This window comes from Anolis carolinensis, chromosome 1 (genome assembly GCF_035594765.1).
Source record: "Anolis carolinensis isolate JA03-04 chromosome 1, rAnoCar3.1.pri, whole genome shotgun sequence".
NCBI lineage: Eukaryota > Metazoa > Chordata > Lepidosauria > Squamata > Dactyloidae > Anolis > Anolis carolinensis.
The window spans coordinates 35,721,296-35,740,046 of record NC_085841.1 but is presented as its reverse complement, the minus strand read 5'-3'; the positions used below and the strand labels follow the sequence as shown (position 1 = coordinate 35,740,046).

The 18,751-nt window shown below is 37.9% G+C and overlaps 1 protein-coding gene across 6 annotated transcripts in view; it reads left to right on the top strand.

Annotated features, from left to right (window-relative positions):
• The window catches only part of eprs1 (glutamyl-prolyl-tRNA synthetase 1), a 57,681-nt gene that overhangs the window by 5,934 nt on the left and 32,996 nt on the right, over positions 1-18,751 (top strand). For all 6 annotated transcript variants that reach the window (XM_008125860.3, XM_062972257.1, XM_062972252.1 and 3 more), the window contains exons 2-11: positions 590-674; positions 5,174-5,273; positions 5,537-5,693; positions 6,192-6,337; positions 7,240-7,334; positions 9,665-9,791; positions 11,033-11,225; positions 12,147-12,318; positions 15,964-16,197; positions 18,160-18,244. In XM_008125860.3, coding sequence (XP_008124067.2) covers positions 590-674; positions 5,174-5,273; positions 5,537-5,693; positions 6,192-6,337; positions 7,240-7,334; positions 9,665-9,791; positions 11,033-11,225; positions 12,147-12,318; positions 15,964-16,197; positions 18,160-18,244 — 1,394 coding nt within the window. The remainder of the gene's footprint in view (positions 1-589; positions 675-5,173; positions 5,274-5,536; positions 5,694-6,191; positions 6,338-7,239; positions 7,335-9,664; positions 9,792-11,032; positions 11,226-12,146; positions 12,319-15,963; positions 16,198-18,159; positions 18,245-18,751) is intronic.

Sequence of the window (18,751 nt, the reverse complement as noted above, 5' to 3'; positions counted from 1 at the left end):
GGTTTTTCTCTGATCACGTTTTTAAGAAACATAAGTTAATTTTTAACTAAAGTCTTCAATTTTCTACTATAGGCTAGGGGTTTTTTTTATTTGCTATTATAAGCTAATGTGTCAGATTTTATTTTCATACATTTAATTATGTCAATAAACATATGCTTGGTTTAGAAAGATTCATCTATGACTCTTAACAGCGGTATTTGAGAACTCTAGTGGACTAAAACAGTTTAACAAGATTAAACTAAACCAGCCTTTGAATGTCTTTGATTTTGGCATAACTCTCTCCAGCTGAAAACAGCAGGGATCAAAAGTAGTTAAAACTTGGCAGGACAATGGCTTTAATGTTGTATTATAGTGCAGCACTATAAATTTTACTGTAATGCTACAAAGTGAATGAGTAGCCAGTCTCTGTGGAGGTCACTGCTATAGTCTAGATTTGAGCACTTCCCTTCAACCCTAACTGCTTTGAAGAAAAACATGCCAAGAATATATATAGCATTAAATGGATATTCTTCTTAAGTGCATTGATATGTAACTGACTGGAAAAATGCTGTCAGCATTTGTTTTTAATCAGCATTTTTTGTACTTTTAGGAGCTTTACTGACTGCAGAGCACGTGAAGGATCATGTTAAAATTTCAGTTGAAGAAGGGAAAGAGACCCTCCTACGGGTATCTGAGTGAGTGCCTTCCATCTTTGCCATCAGTTGTTTTAGACACCAGTTTATATGATGTTGATGCTGGGGTGGAACAAAATAATGAGGCTGACTTAGTGTATGGTGGTAACCATGGACTGCTTGGTTTCTTGTTTGCTGCTTCTGTCTTCCCAGTTCCAAGACCTCTGATATTTGCTTATGCCACTTTTTAAAACCAACTGATACTTTTCTTCTAAAGCCCTTTCTTTTTTTTCATACCTTGTAGCAAGTTTCAGCACATTACTTCAAGCATAACTGCTCTACTGACTTTAAAGCAACATAACTTCTAGATTTTTGTTGTTTTGTTTTTCACTTGTGATCCCTTTAGCTTGCAGGGCATAATAAATTATGCATTTTACATCTCAACATTCTATGACAGGGGTTCTCAAACTTTTTCCACTGTGGAGCTCTTTTTGAAGAAGTTTCATAAAAGTTTTATATATATTTTATATTTGTGTGTGTGTAGATACACACACACATACATATATACAGAGTTCCCTCACTTATTGCAGGGGTTACGTTCCAGGACAACCCACGATCTGTGGAAATCTGTGAAGTAGGGACACTATTTTAATTTTAATATTTATACATTATTTTATTTACCCCATTGCTGCTGCTGCTTTTCTTCCTCAGGGTTGCTCCCTTGCTTCGGCCCTGCCATGTTTCTCTGGTTACCTCGCCAGGGAATCATAGAATCATAGAATCATAGAATCATAGAATAGTAGAGTTGGAAGAGACCACATGGGCCATCTAGTCCAACCCCCTGCTAAGAAGCAGGAAATCGCATTCAAAGCACCCCCGACAGATGGCCATCCAGCCTCTGCTTAAAAGCCTCCAAGGAAGGAGCCTCCACCACAGTCCGGGGGAGAGAGTTCCACTGTCGAACAGCTCTCACAGTGAGGAAGTTCTTCCTGATGTTCAGGTGGAATCTTCTTTCCTGTAGTTTGAAGCCATTGTTCCGTGTCCTAGTCTGCAGGGCAGCAGAAAACAAGCTTGCTCCCTCTTCCCTATGACTTCCCTTCACATATTTGTACATGGCTATCATGTCTCCTCTCAGCCTTCTCTTCTGCAGGCTAAACATGCCCAGCTCTTTAAGCCGCTCCTCATAGGGCTTGTTCTCCAGACCCTTAATCATTTTAGTCGCCCTCCTCTGGACGCTTTCCAGCTTGTCAACATCTCCCTTCAACTGTGGTGCCCAAAATTGGACACAGTATTCCAGGTGTGGTCTGACCAAGGCAGAATAGAGGGGGAGCATAACTTCCCTGGATCTAGACGCTATTCCCCTATTGATGCAGGCCAGAATCCCATTGGCTTTTTTAGCAGCCGCATCACATTGTTGGCTCATGTTTAACTTGTCCACAAGGACTCCAAGGTCTTTTTCGCACACACTGCTGTCAAGCCAGGCGTCCCCCATTCTGTATCTTTGATTTCCATTTTTTCTGCCGAAGTGAAGTATCTTGCATTTGTCCCTGTTGAACTTCATTTTGTTAGTTTTGGCCCATCTCTCTAGTCTGTCAAGATCGTTTTGAATTCTGCTCCTGTCTTCTGGAGTGTTAGCTATCCCTCCCAGTTTTGTGTCGTCTGCAAACTTGATGATCGTGCCTTCTAACCCTTCGTCTAAGTCGTTAATAAAGATGTTGAACAGAACCGGGCCCAGGACGGAGCCCTGCGGCACTCCACTTGTCACTTCTTTCCATGATGAAGACGACGCATGAAGAAGGAATGCCGCTCTGCTCGGTGAGTGAGCGAGGATGGGTGAGAGATTGAGAGAGTGAGAGCAGGCATCAGCGGCGGCAGAAGAGCCTGGAAAAGGCGGCCACTGCTCCAGACGGCCATGCCGGGAGACGTGGAGGATTCGGAAGAGAGGACGGGACTCATGGAGGACTCCGCCCCCTCTTCCGAGTCCTTCATGTTTCCTGGCATGGTCAGCTGGAGTGGCGGCAGAAGATGAGTCTGGCCGCCTTTTCCAGGCTCTTCTGCCACCGCTGACGCCGCCCTCACTCTCAGTCTCTCACCCACCCACCCTCACTCACTCACCAAGCAGGGCGGCGTTCCTTCTTCCCTGGCAGAAGCAGCCAGAGCAACATGGCAGGGCTGAAGCAAGGAGGCAGCCCTGAGGAGGAGAAGCAGCAGCAATGGGATAAATAAATAAATAATTAAATAATTTTCCTGCGAAACAGCATGTCTGTGTTAACCAAACCACGAAGTAGCGTCGGAACACGTGTGTGTGTGTGTGTGTGTGTGTGTGTGTGTGTGTGTGTATGTGTGTGTGTGTATATATATAAGGCATGGGCCATGCCAGTGGCAGATGGATGGAGAATGTTTGTGTGAACTAATTCACACAGTGCAAAAAATAAAATACATACACTTTTTAAAATGAAGAACAATTTTAACCAATATTAACTTAACAGTATTTCAGTGGAAAACCCCTGGGCCCATCCAGTCCAGCCCCTTTTGCCATTCAGGAAAAATACAACCAAAGCACCCCAACAATTAGACATCTGGCCTTTGTAGTTGTAATAGTAATAGTAATAATAGTAGCAGTAGTAGTAGTAGTAATAATAATAGCAGAAACCCCAGAGGCCATCCAGTTCAGCCCGCTTTTGCCATGCAGGAAAAACACAATCAAAGCACCCCAACAGTTGGCCACCTGGCCTTTGTAATAATGATAATGATTGATGATGATGATGATGATGATGATAATAATAATAATAGCAGCAGAAATTCCAGAGGCTATCAAGTCTAGCCCCCTTTTGCCATGCAGGAAAACAAAAGCAACGAACCCCAACAGTTAGCCATCTGGCTTTTGTAAATAAAATAATAGCAATAGGGACAGGGCCTTCCTTCGACCTCCTGGCTTTGCCCTTTCGACTGCCCTTTGTCTCACATGATGCAGTGTGCATGCGGCTGGCAGAGCTTCTGTCCCTGCATGGCTGGTGTAGCCGCTCTGCCAGCTGTGCACGCACCATGGGATGTTAGGCAAAGGGGAGTGGGCGGCTGGAGGGGTGGAGCCTGGAGGGCAAAGAGAGGTGCCCCACCTGGAACTCTGTCACATTGGGGGAAGGCCTCGGGACTTTCTGGAGGAGGCCTTGGATGGCTTCTCTTTGAGGTCTGGCTGTGGGGGGAAGTTCCTGGCACTGACCAATGTGGCGCCACGGGGGCAGAATCCCAGGGAGTGAGGAAGAGGAGGGCAGTTCAGAGCCCCTTAGTGTGCCTCACGGAACCCCAAGGGTATCACACTTTGAGAACCGCTGCTCTGTGCAAATTACAGTACAGTACTTTGCTTTTAGATAAACTTATGTTATGCCTTCTTTCCCCAATGTCATATTTCTTGAAGAATAGATCTGAAGATCTTGAAAGGAAGCACACATTTGTGTGACCCTTTGATTGTCCTAATAAAGATATTAGCAAAATTTGAAGTTTTAACATGTATTTTGTTGAGAATAAGAACACACTCAGAACATGTATGAACCTGATATGGGTAACTGTATGTTTGGATTTCCATCTAATGAGTTGTTTCTCTTTTGTTATTTGATTATCTAAAATGGATTATGAGATGAGCAGAAGTATTTTTGGGTGTAACTTATTGGTTCAGTTGATGGTCATCTTTTTGTTCTATCACTAAATAGAGCAAAATGAGCAACCTTGCTAAACTATTGAACAAGCTGAACATATAGCAGGCTGCAAGTAAGAATTGTTGATGTCATTGATCTTATATTTGAGATTTGCAATATCTTCAGCATTGCAGTATTTCATTTGTGTAGTCAATTTGTCATTCAGTATTGCACTGATTTTTATTTCTCTCCAGTTCTGTAACAAATCCTCAAAGCAATTTTCTGATACCAGCCAAATATCTTAAAATAGAATTTTAAAGCTCTTGTCTAAGACAATTCTGTACTAAGGCTTCTGATAAATCATTTTTCTTTTACTGAAGAACTGAGTGTATAAACAGTTAAATCAATTTCCAGTTCTGAATTATACTCCTCTATCGGGAAATGTAAACTGTAGTTAGTGTCTGTAACAAAATCAGTTATATAGCCTGATAAATGAATAGTGCTGACGATTCTTTGGAGTCAAAGTAAAGTTGAAATTATTGCAGCCCTGCCTATAAAAGCATTTGTGAATAAAACATGGACCACTTTTGTCTATCAGATCAGAGTTAAGCAGCATTTCTTTGTCTTTCTTACATGGTTTATGGTTTAAGTTCAGAGAAATTGTAGATTCCTTGAGTTATGTTTGGAGATACATGTTTTAACCGAGTAAAGAGAATTCCATTTTGTCAGTGTTGGAGTTGATGCAATCTTTCTGGTGAAAGCAATTACTGCATTCTGAAAAGGAGTGTGTGGTTTTATTTGATTTATTCTATTGGTAAAATGCCCATTTATTCATATGGAAATAACTTGCTAGGCCACTTTAGCATTCAATCTTAATGCAATTGTACTTCAAGCTCAAATTGACTCATACTTATTTTATTTTTTAAATAGTCAAGTTACACTCACTGATGTGAATTCCATCGCTCGCTATCTGGCCAGAGTTGCAACATCTGCTGGATTATATGGATCTAATTTGCTTGAACACACTGAGGTAAGAAGTAATGTTGTAGATTTCATATTGTCTGGGATTGTGTTTTCTTTGATGACCTATTTAAATGTTACAGCATTTCATTAACCTAACTGCTTATTTAGTATTTATTTATTTTAATTTAATGTATTATATTATAGTATTACTAGAAGTAATGCTGTTACTTTTAGTAATTTATGTATATGAATCTTTGTTGCCATTAATTATCATTGTCTAAATTGTTAGATAATACCTAAAAATTAATAATTTTCTCCTCCTTTTCAAAGATTGACCATTGGCTGGAGTTTAGTACTACAAGGCTGTCTGCTCCTGATGATTTTGCTTTAGCTGTTCAAGACCTCAACAATGCTCTTTCTCTGCGAACCTACCTAGTTGGGGACTGCTTGAGCCTTGCAGATTTCAGCGTTTGGGCAACTCTTAAAGGTAAAACATACAGTAAATAGGTGAAAATAATTAGTTGTGTGTCTTCAGGTTCTGATTTATGGTCCTTAAAGCAAACCTGTCATGGGTTTTTCTTAGTAAGGGGATTTGCCATTGCTTTCTTCTGAAGTAGAGGATGTGACTTGCCCAAGGCTGATGATTTTAATCCTTGTCTCTTCGAATTCTAGCTTAACACTCAAACCATTACTCCACACTGATACTCTGTGATATAATGGTATTGTGATTGGTCTTCCATAGATTCAGTTAGAATGTGTTCTCACTCCTAAAGATGTCTTTAATTAGAGTTCATTGCTGATATTTTAAGTAAATTCATTGTGAATAGCAAATTTTATTCATGTCATCTAGCATTGGATTCCCTAGTATCTTTCCCATAATCAAGCTGCAAATAATAATACTGTTTGGTGAGACTTACATCAGTGATATATGTTGCTAAACAGTATTTTTCCTAGTTTTTAATAAAACCCATCTGTTTTCCAACAGGGAGCGGTACATGGCAGGAGCAGTTACTTCACAGCAATGCCACAGTTCATGTAAAACGCTGGTACAACTTTCTTGGGGCACAAAGCGTTTTTCAGTCAGTAGGTTCCAAGTGGATTGTGGGAGGTGCTGTTCCAAAGACTAAAGTGGTAAGCTTTTTGCTAGTTAGGCATCTATGGATTGGATTCTGTCAACATTCTGCCATCTAAGTAAATCCCAGGATTTTATCTGAAAAGTGCTGAACAAAAAAGTGATAAAGGGCCGCAGAATAACTAAGATGAATGTAGGTATGTAATATCTGCATCAGCAGTGTTGAGTACATAGTTCCTGAACTAAAAATATATAGATTAGGGATGGAAGTCAAAAACATGAATAATAATTTTGTAACTTTTTAGTTGGCAAGAAGGTGCTATTCTACTGTGGCTTTTGGATTTATTTTTCTAATGGAAAAAAATGAGTTTTCATTTTTACATTAAATAAAATATACAATAATCAAAATTAAATTAAATATAAAGTTCAAGAATGTTCTGTTGTAAACTGAATAATTCAAATGCAAGGGTTTACCTGAAAGGTTGAATATCTCTGTATGGTCCTGTCAGAATTTTAAGATTGTCACAGAAAGCTTTCTCTCAGTCTCTCTAGGTTGTTGTAGAAAAGCCTTTTAAGAGTGGATATTGTAATTTTATTCCCATGGTTACATTTTACATTGTTTAGTGATGATTTTATATAGGGTTTTGGAACTCTTTTTGTTCCAGTTCTTGACTTTAGCTGTAAAGTATATTGTTTAATCTGTGTTGCTAGGTGTTTGGGATATGTACTGGGAGAAAAGAAGACTGTCAATTAAATAAAAATAATTAAGCCATTGTAGCAAACATCTCCCCTTGCAATGTTATAAATTTGGTAGATAATGTATCACTTTTACAGAAGTTAACATAGATCATTTCCATTGACATTTTTGCAGCCAAACCTTGAGTGACTTTTCAGAATACGGTTTTTGTGTTTCTCTGTTGAATTTGTGTAATGATAATTTTGTTATGGCTTTAATTTCAAGGCAGCAGAAAAGAAACAAGATGTTGGCAAATTTGTTGAACTTCCTGGTGCAGAGATGGGGAAGGTCATAGTAAGATTTCCTCCTGAGGCAAGCGGGTAAGGTGGCACATCAACTTTTCTCTTGCAGTTTACATAAAGAAAAGATAATTGTTTAAATTAAAAATTCATAAGAGTTTTTGCTCATGCGGCAGTAAGACACCATAAAATGGGTGGCAATCCTGTGGTGGCAATCCTTTGATAGAATTTTGATATTGCAGGTAAAGTTTAATAATGACACCTCTGCATTATTGTGTATGACTCCTGACCTCCTGAAACTCCTGCACAGTCCCATCAAGACATATGGATGTCCTTAGATTCAGCTCAGAGAAACATAGCTTTTCATTCAAGGAACACCTGTGTTACATATGTTAGAAGGTGTCCTAAATCCTTGGTGGGGAAAAAGAACAGCTCTTCAAACATTTCAGTATCTCCCTTGAGGATTTATTTTTCTCTAGACAGGTATTCTTGAGATAAGTAAAATAAGAATGATGTTTGGATTGAGAGCCTTCTAATTACATTGGATGGACATTATAACTACCATTTATCATGTGAGAATGCAGGGGATTTCTTTCTAATTTCTTCTGGTTTTCTACCTGTTGTAAAAATATTTCATTAGGAAACTGACTAGAAAATGATCATTACCCCACAGCAAGCATTGCAGAAACCTGGAAATAAAAATGCAGCAGGCAATAGATGACTTAAATCAGGGGTCCCCAAACTGAGGCCCGGGGGCCGGATGCGGCCCTCCAAGGTAATTTACCTGGCCCCCGCCCTCATTTATAATATAATATTTTTATATCATTTTAAATAATATAATATATTGCATCTATATATATAAAAGGGTAATGAAATTTCGGCCTAGGACAAAACAACAAAACTACACATCCCAGAAACACTAAACTTGGCAGCACAATCCATGCCTCTACGTTCATACAACAAAAACAAAAGAAAAATAAAGTCTTAATTAGAGGGAGAGCAATAATTGTTTTTATCCAATTGCTGCCAGTTAGAAGGCTAAGCTCTGCCCACTTGGTCTCCTAGCAACCCACTCAGCCCAGGGGACAGGCAGAGTTAGGTCTCACTTAGGCCTCTTCCACAGATTATCAGATTTTAACTGGATTATATGGCAGTGTAGACTCAAGGCCCTTCCACACAGCTATATTACCCATTTATAATGGACTTAATGTAAGGTAAAACCTTTACCCTTTACCTTAACTACCACCAGTTCCTCAATACTTTATTTCCCATACCACCATACTTCGCCACAGCAACGCGTGGCCGGGCACAGCTAGTATGCATATAATATTGATAATAATAATATCATTTTATACAATATAATACTAACAATAATATCATATAATAATATTAATTATATGTTATATATTACATATAATATTACAGTATAGTGGTATAGTTCAATATAGTATAATGCTAATATTGTGCTATGCTAATAATATAATATATTATATGTACATACAGCTGCTCTGAGTTCCCTTCGGGGTGAGAAGGGTGGGATATAAATGTAGTAAATACATGTAGTAAATGAATAATTAAATAATTTTGGACTTAGGCTCGCCCAAAGTCTGAAATGACTTGAAGACACACAACAACAACAACAATCCTAATTAACCTGACTATCTCATTGGCCAGAAGCAGGCCCACACTTCCTGTTGAAATCGTGATAGGTTTATGTTGGTTAAAAAAACATTCATTTTAAAATATTGTATTGTTCTTTCATTGTTGTTGTTGTTGTTTTGCACTACAAATAAGATATGTGCAGTGTGCATAGGAATTTGTTGGGTTTTTTTCCCCCCAAATGATAATCCGGCCCCTCAACAGTCTGAAGGATTGTGGACCGGCCCTCTGCTTAAAAAGTTTGGGGACCCCTGACTTAAATGGTCTGCATCTTGGAGTACTGAGGTTGCTGTATGATCCCATTTTTGTCTTTAGGAATAAAATCTTGGAACCGCAATCTGGACATTACAGACAATTTTCAGATCTCCTGGAATCACATTCCAAAATTCCCAAATCGCATAATGCAAGTTAATTTAATGCTGAATTTAAAAATATATAAAAAAAGAATTAACCAAAACCATTAGGTGTGTTAAAAAGAATTGGTTTGAAAATTCCTATCAGAGCCTGATTTTAAAATGATCTCAATATACAGCCTTGTTGAAGAGAAAGCAAACTGCATTTACAGGAAATCCACAAATATTTGCAAATCTTTAAAGAAATAACATACATCAATTTTATGACTGTTACAGAAAATGAATACTGATATATTTCTTCATTTTATTTTGCTTTCTTTTTGGCTTTAGACTTATACTGCCTTTCTCTTTGCATCCAAAGCATGATGCCATTTTTCTCTACTGTGTCTTTATTTGTAGATACTTGCACATTGGCCATGCAAAAGCTGCTCTGCTGAATCAGCACTACCAGGTCAACTTCAAGGGTAAACTAATAATGAGGTTTGATGATACAAATCCTGAAAAAGAAAAGGAGGACTTTGAAAAGGTATGTACCAGAATCATTCTGAAAATCTCTATAAAAATATTAAAAAAGAAAAGGTATGTGCAAACCTTTCACTTGAGATAGGATTGCAGAATGGAAATATCCCCTTATGGACCAATTTCTTAATTTCTGTGAAGTTTTGTAAGGGATGAGGGTGCAGAAACACCCTTGATATTTAATCCAAAAACTGTAGTCGTTTTTATGTCATTCTGACATGAACTTCCTGATCAAACAGAATGAAGAAAATACCTTATTTACACATTACAGCAGTGGTATTGAAATAAAAACTGAACATTCCTAGTTCTGACTTTGATAAAAGTTAAAAATTTTATAAATTTATTTTTCATCACAGAACAGTTTCTCAAGAATTTATAGCTCAGTTTTCAAAGTGTCTGGTGGTTCTCTTCATTCATGACTGCTGGGGCAAGAAATTGCTTTTTAAAAAATGCAACTTGTACTGCTATGGTAACCTTTCAAAGGCAATCATCTATTTATAATAATTATATTTGTCCTACCTTTCTTCTGTGGAACTGGAGTCGGCAAGCATAGAACTCTCAGGCAGTCCCTCATTTTAGCCCTTCTAATATTTCTGTGTCGTGTACCCTCCCATCCAGGCTGAAAGGGTCGCTTCCACCAAATTGTGGCACTTACGAAGTAAACAATAGATTCAACATATATCTTGATTCTGTGTAATTCATATTGATCCATTCTTATTGTTCCATTTAAGTGACTACAGAGATAGCTGAAGAGCTTCTTGCTGACTTTCTTCCTTCACTTAATATGAGTTAATGGTGGCTATCAGTATTTCTTATATAATACAGTGTCCTTTTTTCTTTACATACCTCCCCCTCTATGTCATGCAAGATTTAGCTGATGTATCTTCTCTGCTTGTTGTATTTGTTACCGAAAAAGCCCTGATGCATTCTTTTGAATGTGTAGTCTCTTGAGTTTCACTCAAAATTCACAAAATGTATGGTTTCTACAATTTACTCTCTGGATTGCATTGCTTTGAATTGGCATTGTGAGATTATTAATCAAAACTTCAGCATTTCCTTTTTTCTTCTGACAGATGAAAAAAAAGAAACAAAAGACATTTAATATAGATAAGAGCAAAGATTTAATACATTTATGACACTGAAATATTTGCAAAATATTGCAATACTACGGATTATGGCTTGTATCCAAAATACAAAATAGACCATGCTTGATACTAGGTCTCATTGTTTAAAGTTTTGTTTTTGCAGGTCATTTTGGAAGATGTTGCAATGCTGCACATTAAGCCAGACCAATTTACATATACATCAGATCATTTTGAAAAAATAATGAAATATGCTGAGAAGCTAATTCAAGAAGGGAAGGCTTATGTAGATGACACACCAGCGGAACAAATGAAAATGGAGCGTGAGCAAAGAGTAGAGTCCAAGCACAGAAGTAACTGTAAGATGCTTTGTCTAGTTTCTGTTTTTTATTTAATTAATGTAATTTGTCTGAAGCTCATAATTATAGGACACATAGAAGACTCTGGTCACTGTGAATGTGCTCAAGAGTCATCATTAAGCATTTGTGTAAAATGGGGAAGTATTCATTTCCCTACAATAGCAAGCAATGGGAATGTATTATTTGAAGAAGTATCCAGTAGCCCATTGTATAGAATCCTGGTATATGTTTGAGAATGGCTTGTGTTTTACTCATCAACAGTTCTAGATTTATAATAATTTATACTTAGAGGATTTTCAGATTGTTATGGCTGGGAAGGACCACTGCCTATCATCCTTGCAAAATTGCTAGGCAGAATAGACAGTAGTAGTTAGGTGGACCAATCATTTGAGTAAACATGTCAGCTATATGTATCAATATGCAACACAGATAAATAATAATAACAACTTTATTCTTATATCCCACCCCATCTCCCTGAAGGGACTGGAGGCGGCTTACATGGGGACCAATCCCAGTGGAACAAAAATTAAAATAGAATATCATAAAATACATTTACACTGCAAAGCATAAACACATAAAACATGTTCAAAATAACGTAGAAAATATTACATGAAATTTCCCAACCTTTCATCTAATGTTGGCAGTTTAAATGTGGCATTGCTACTGTTTTCCTTTAATTTTTCAACATAAAATGCTTATCTGTCATTTCTTGGCAAAGAACCACAGAAAAAAGGCTATTAAAGTAGCAGATGAAACAAATAACAAATGATTTAGTTAGAACTATTGCCAAAATAAGTGCTTGAAATATTATTAGCTATAGATTAACTATTGTTTAGAAGATACTGTTGTCTTGTAAGTGATATATTGTAGCACTGGAACTGAGAATGTTAAAATGTGATCTGTACATTTGCCTATTCATAGCTGTTGAAAAGAACCTGCAAATGTGGGAGGAAATGAAAAAGGGAACAGAGTATGGGCAGACCTGCTGTCTACGAGCGAAAATCGACATGAATAGCAATAATGGATGTATGAGAGATCCAACTCTTTATCGTTGCAAAACCCAGCCACACCCACGTACTACAGATAAGTACAAGTATGTATTTATTAAGAACTTCCCTTCCCTTCTCTATAGCCATTTCCTACCCTGTTTGTTCTTAAACACAACCTACATTTTTTTGGAAACATTCCACTATTCTTCCACTTTCAAAAATCTATTCTTTATAGCTTTTGAATTACTCCAAAATAAACATGTATGGAGTTCATGTATGTTACTGAATATGATAGGGCACCAAGGAAATCTTAAAACAAATAGAAAATTTGATTCACTAAGTTGTAGGGCTAGTTCAGTTGTTCTGTGTATAAAGAGACAGGAAAGAACAGGCAAAACCACCTCTGAGTATTCCTTGCCTTTATTTTATTTATTTTATGTCAAAAGCATTCCATAAATAAATAAGTATAAAACTGATAAAATAAAATCCCTTGCCTGAGGGGTTGCCATAAAATGACAGATAATTTGAAGTCACAATATACACATACACTTATATACTACCAATGGCTCTGATTAAGAATTCTGCTGACAGCTGAGTTGTTCAAATCATAGGTAGTTAGACATGTTGGAAAAATATTGATGTGTCTTCTTTTTTGAGCCAAACTTGGTCTAAGTAAAACTTGACATAGTTTGCTGCTTTCACATTGCGCGCAGTGATAAATTTAGACAGGGAACATCAAATTCATGACTATGCTTGTCCATTTTAAAAAATATATCAAAAGAAACAACTTGTTTAACTAATTAAACCATTAATATTGTCTATTTTGTTTTGTCTGAATAAATTAAAAATGATTATTTAAAAATGTTTCACAGCGTCTTTAGTCTTTTTAGTACAGTATCACTGAAATGAAAATCAAGCAGAGCTATATATTGAAAGATTATTGTTTCTATCATGATGCTCAAAGAGAAGCAGCTTATAAATGAAGTACTTAGTATTTCTTTCCTCTAACAATTTTCTTTTGAAACCACTTTCTCCAGGGCAGTATTATACATCCTGTTTCTCTTAGCGAGATCTTGAAAATTAAAGTATGTAACTGGAGAGCTTCCAGGAAATATAATACCTATTAGTCCCCCCACTGCCTCCCACATTGCTTCCATGCAGTTCCCAATACATATGATTCTAAAAACATATTTAATAGTTACAGCTGTACTGAATCCTCTGCTGTGGAAGAGCTAAAAACAAAATCCCGTTTACTTCTGATTTCTGAAATAGCAATTACTGAAATTAACACCTCTCTCTGATTATATAACAGAACCAAATCCTTAACATTTCAGTGAGAAAACATAGTTATCATGTTTACAATGTAGATTGTCTAAAAAATGTAGCAACACTGGAGGGGTTTTGCAAAAGGTTTGTTTTTACTAAAGTAACAAAATTCACCAAACACAACAAAATCCACCAAACACAACAAAAGCCAAATTTACAATTAAAAAAATTGAATTCGGGAATTTATTTTGAAACAATTGAATCATGCTAATATTCCCTAATATAATTTAGGGGTGAGAGCAAGGGGGGTTGCTGTTAATGTTATACTACTGAAAATCAGAAACCTGTGTCAATCTACTAGAAACCACTATTTATTTATTTATTTATTTATTTATTTACTTACAGCATTTATATTCCGCCCTTCTCACCCCGAAGGGGACTCAGGGCGGATCACATTACACATATAGGCAAACATTCAATGCCTTTTAACATATAACAAAGACAAACAAACATAGGCTCCGAGCGGGGCTCGAACTCATGACCTCCTGGTCAGAGTGATTCATTGCAGTTAATTGCACTGGCTTGCTCTCCCGCCTGCGCCACAGCCTAACAAATCTAATAAACCTGTATCTACCCCTATCTTCCAATACTATTTGCTCTCGGCTTGGAGATAGTGAAATTCCTTTCTTTATTTTCTACGTTTCAGCTGGCTATTAGGCTTATGCACAGATTTGTTTTGGACGTTTGTCTTCAGCTTGTTTGGATGCCCGTAACGGCAAGGACTCCAACACCATGGTTTTTTTTTTTTTTTTTTTTACTGAAACAGACCACACAGCTGTTGGTCCCTGCTACCTTTGGTTCTATTCGGGAGAGGCTGCTGCAAGGGGTTTCCCTGTGTGCCCTGCCCGTTGGGCCAATCAGAGTAGAAGAAAGCAATGATGTGTTTTATGCAAGCTGTGTCTATTTAATAGGCGAGTGCCTCCATTGCTCACTTGTGTCCTGGCTCTAGAAAGAGATGCTTCGATTGTTGCAGTCAGAATGGCTTGCCACTCATTCGCTTGCAGTTTTAGCTTTTTGCTTGACTAATTGAATCTAATTTTATTTTTTGATTTTCCTTAATTTTCTTGATTTTTTATTTAGGGACTGGGAGTTGGAAAGTACGGGTAGGTGGGTGTGCAGCGTTTGTGGACTTATGAGTTGGTGTGCTTTTCTTTTAGAGTGGCTCTGAGCTTTGAGTCACCCTTTAGTCTTTTCTGTTCTCCTCTTACATTTTTTTCTCCTGCCTCGTAGAAAGTACTTTAAAAAGACTTAATATTAATTATAAAAATTCCAGCAAACAGGAAAGCTTCATTCTCAGAAAAACTACCTACCTACCACCAATATCTAATAATTTATTTCTTTTGCAATCTCATCACAGGTTCTCGCTGTTGTTTTATTATTTTCTCTCTGTTCACTCTTCCTTCTTAATTTCATTTAATAATAATAATTTGGCTGCATCCAGCCACAGGCAGCAGCCCCAGTCCCCATCTTCTCCAGTTGCCATCCGCCTGCCTGTCTGACTTGAAGCTATCCTTCTCCCTGAGCCCCTCCATTGCCCTTTTTTGGGGCTGCCACCACCTTGTCTTTCTGAATCAGTGAAGCTGATGACGTACTCTGGACTGCTAAGACTTAAAATAATATTATATGCTTCAAAAACAATGGGTTTTTTTCCAAACATGGCTAGATTTCCCACAATACATTTTGAAAAGATTTTTTCCAGTGGATCATACAGGAGTGTTTTTCTAATAAGGGGACATGCTGCTTGTTTGCTTGTGGATGGTGATCTGCTGGTCTTTTCCAGTATGTTGTGAGAACAAGAAATGCAAAAGCTTTGGAAGAAGTTGCTGTTTTTTTTATTAGTAAAGAAAGTGTAATAGTGGGCTGTGTGATGTGGAGGTGCAATCTTTGACATTTGGCAGGAAGGAGCGGTGCCCTGCTGCTGCTCCTGGAGAGGTTACAAGGTGGGGCCAGGGCCAGCGATGATATCTTTTGCAGAATTTCTTAAGGATATTTTATTTCTAGAAAGAAAATGAATTCCTACAAATGAGGGGATGACCCAAATGTTATGAAACTTGGTGGGCTAACAGTGGTAGACATGTCTTCGAAGTATGGCCATTTTCATCCCAATAGCCCTAAAAATGACGGGAAGGGGAGCCTGGGGAGCCCCCCGCCCATTGCTGCCAATGGGCTGGATCTTGCCACATTTTTGGTTGCGGGCTGAAAATGGCTTTTTGGGTTGTGCCCGTTTTTGAGAGGCCCATGAAAACAGATCTGCTGGCCCGCCAAAATTTGTATAGCAGAAACAGATCGCTGTTTAGCCAAAATGTACAAGCCTACTGACTATGTTTTAGAGGTTGCTATTAAAACGTATTAATCATATATGCAGTAGTCAACATTTGGCAAGTACATATAGAGACAAATTATATTTTTGCTTATATTTTCAGTATTTACCCGACATATGATTTTGCCTGCCCCATAGTTGACAGTATTGAAGGTGTCACACATGCATTGAGAACAACAGAATACCACGATAGAGATGAACAGTTCTACTGGATCATTGAAGCTTTGGGGATAAGGAAACCGTATATTTGGGAATACAGCCGTTTAAACCTCAACAACACTGTACTGTCTAAGAGAAAACTAACCTGGTTTGTAAATGAAGGACTAGTGGATGGCTGGTAAGTTAAGACTGTTGTTTTCGAGGTCATTTGGGGTTGGACAGCAGTTTTTATCAGTACTTGGAGTTCTACACATTGACTAGGGCTAGTGGGAGTTTGAGTTTAAAAACATCTGGTTGCCCAATTCTAATTTTTATGTAAATGTACGCATGCATAGGATTATCCACACATATTTTTCTATATAATTTTTGAAGAAATACCTTTAATGATTTTTATTTCTGAAAAGTTTCATATGGTAAAAAGGCTTGCAGAATTTTATGTAATCCTTCCTTCTGTATAATATATACTTAGGAAAGAAAAAATACAAAAAGTTGTTCCTATATTTTTGTCATCACAGCTTCCTCATCTCCTAAATCATGTGCTTCTGCAAAATAGTATCTGTGTATTTTGTAGCCTGTGACACCCCTGGCTGCAAGAGCACTGGAAACCAATACACCGAGGCCAATAAACAGTCTATTATCTTTATTAAGGAAATGAAGAAATGAAACAAAAACAAGTAGAAGATATAGTTCAGCAATAGACCTTTTGGGGAAGGTCAAATATAATCCAATAATATAATGTCCAATGTCTGATATTAAAGTTCAAAGTTTGTAATCCAAAAAACCTAAATGCACTCAAAGTTCCAAGCAGTTTGAGTGGGGAAATGTCCAAGACCTTTTTCTAGAGTTCAAAAGCAAGTCCAAGGCAAGGAATTGAAGACAAGGCTGGATACATGGCACGGCAAGGCAAGGCTGGAATCACGGCAAGACAAGACAAGGAACACGGCTAGGCAAGGCACGACAAGGCTGGAAGGTAGTGGACTCAAACGCGGTCCACACTTGGCTGGAAGTGAAGTTAATCCTCCAACTGACACGTTGACTCCGCGCTGGCTAGCCAGCGCACAGAACTTTTAAAGAACTTCGAATCTTCCCTCAGTACAGGTGTCTCAAATGCTCTTTTCCCAAGGGAAAAGAGCTAGAACAACATCTTGACCAGATGCAATCCTCCCTTAGAATTCTCAGGGGAAAATAGGTTAATCAGCAAATTCCCTCGCTGCTAATCGCGCGCTTCATCTCCTGCCAGCTTTCTCCTCCCTGTTAGTTTCCACAAACATCCTTCTATCAAAGGGAGGGGAACTGGGAAGAGAAGACTCCGTTTCAAGGGCCTTTTTAATGAGCGTTGAACTAGAATTGTCAATAGGAAACATCTGGAACGGGGCAGAGTCTTGCTGAATCGGCACAAAACTTGTTTCCTCATCACTGTGGTCCACAATGGAGTCAGGTTCACGGCCCAAAGGTCCATGGGACATCACATAGCCACAGCTCATCCTGGCTTGCCCATTCCAATAGTACCACGGTAAAAAATGTGTTGTCAGGCTCAATTCTAAATATGCAGTCTCCATGGGGGAATGCTTCAGAAGTTATATTGAATTTAAACACAGGTTCAGGAATAAAACTTTATCACCCACAGAATTGTTAATATTAACATCTGAGCACTCTGGATTTTTATTCACATGATGTGCATCCTAAACAATATTGTTACTTGTGTGTACATGACAAATTGTCTTTGCTATTAAACATTTTGAAAAGCAAGTACTTAACTTAAAGGAAATGGGTAAAAAGTGCCAAAGAAAAGTGGTTTTACAGTATCAAAAGGAGTAGATGAGTTTCATTAGCAAGATAATTGGGCAAGCTTTCACAAAGGAACAACAGAATGCTATGCATGTGTCTGTTAAAAATAGTTACATTCTGAAACTCTTGAAGCATTTCCTAATAAAATACCATGTCATCCTGTTTTGTACCCTTTTATTACCCCCTGAAAAGACCAATAATTCTGCAGCATATTTGTGATCAAATAACAATGTTTAGATTTTAGAAGTTTTAACATAAAAGAATCTTAGGATCTGTTTTCTGAATTTATGCAATGTTCTTGAAACTGGCACGTATCTGCATTGTTAAATTGAGAGTAATTCTTTTCTATTAGGGACGATCCAAGATTCCCAACAGTGCGTGGTGTTCTGCGAAGAGGCATGACAGTGGAAGGACTGAAACAATTTATTGCAGCACAGGTGGGTATCTATATTTTCATTTGTTCTTCCTTGGAGTGTCTTTGAAGTTGGCGTCATTTTACAGATGGTGTGAAAATTGTGTGGCACTGCAAATGGTGTTGGACTATAGCTCCAAACAGCCCAAGCCAGCATAGCCAGTGGTGGGGAATGTCTTTAGCTGACAATTGACATTGAGAAGACAGCATGATTCATACTCCTTGTTAGAAAGCACTTCCTTGCAACATGATCTGATAGGTTTTCAAGCTCTGGCATTGATTCTTCTGATGTGTAAGCATCTGTAAGAGGAAAACAATATGTGAAGTACTTGTCTTTAATGTCCTGGTGTCTTTGAAGAGAACAAAGGGTGTTTTGATGTCATTGATCCATCCCTTTGTTTGGAATGCCACCTTTTGTCCTCCACCACCTTGGAGCATCATAATTAGGCCTAACAGCAGTGGAGTTGTTCACTGCCACAGAGTAGGTCCCATCCCTGCTCTGGAGGTCCATATATTTCACTGTTTACAAGTC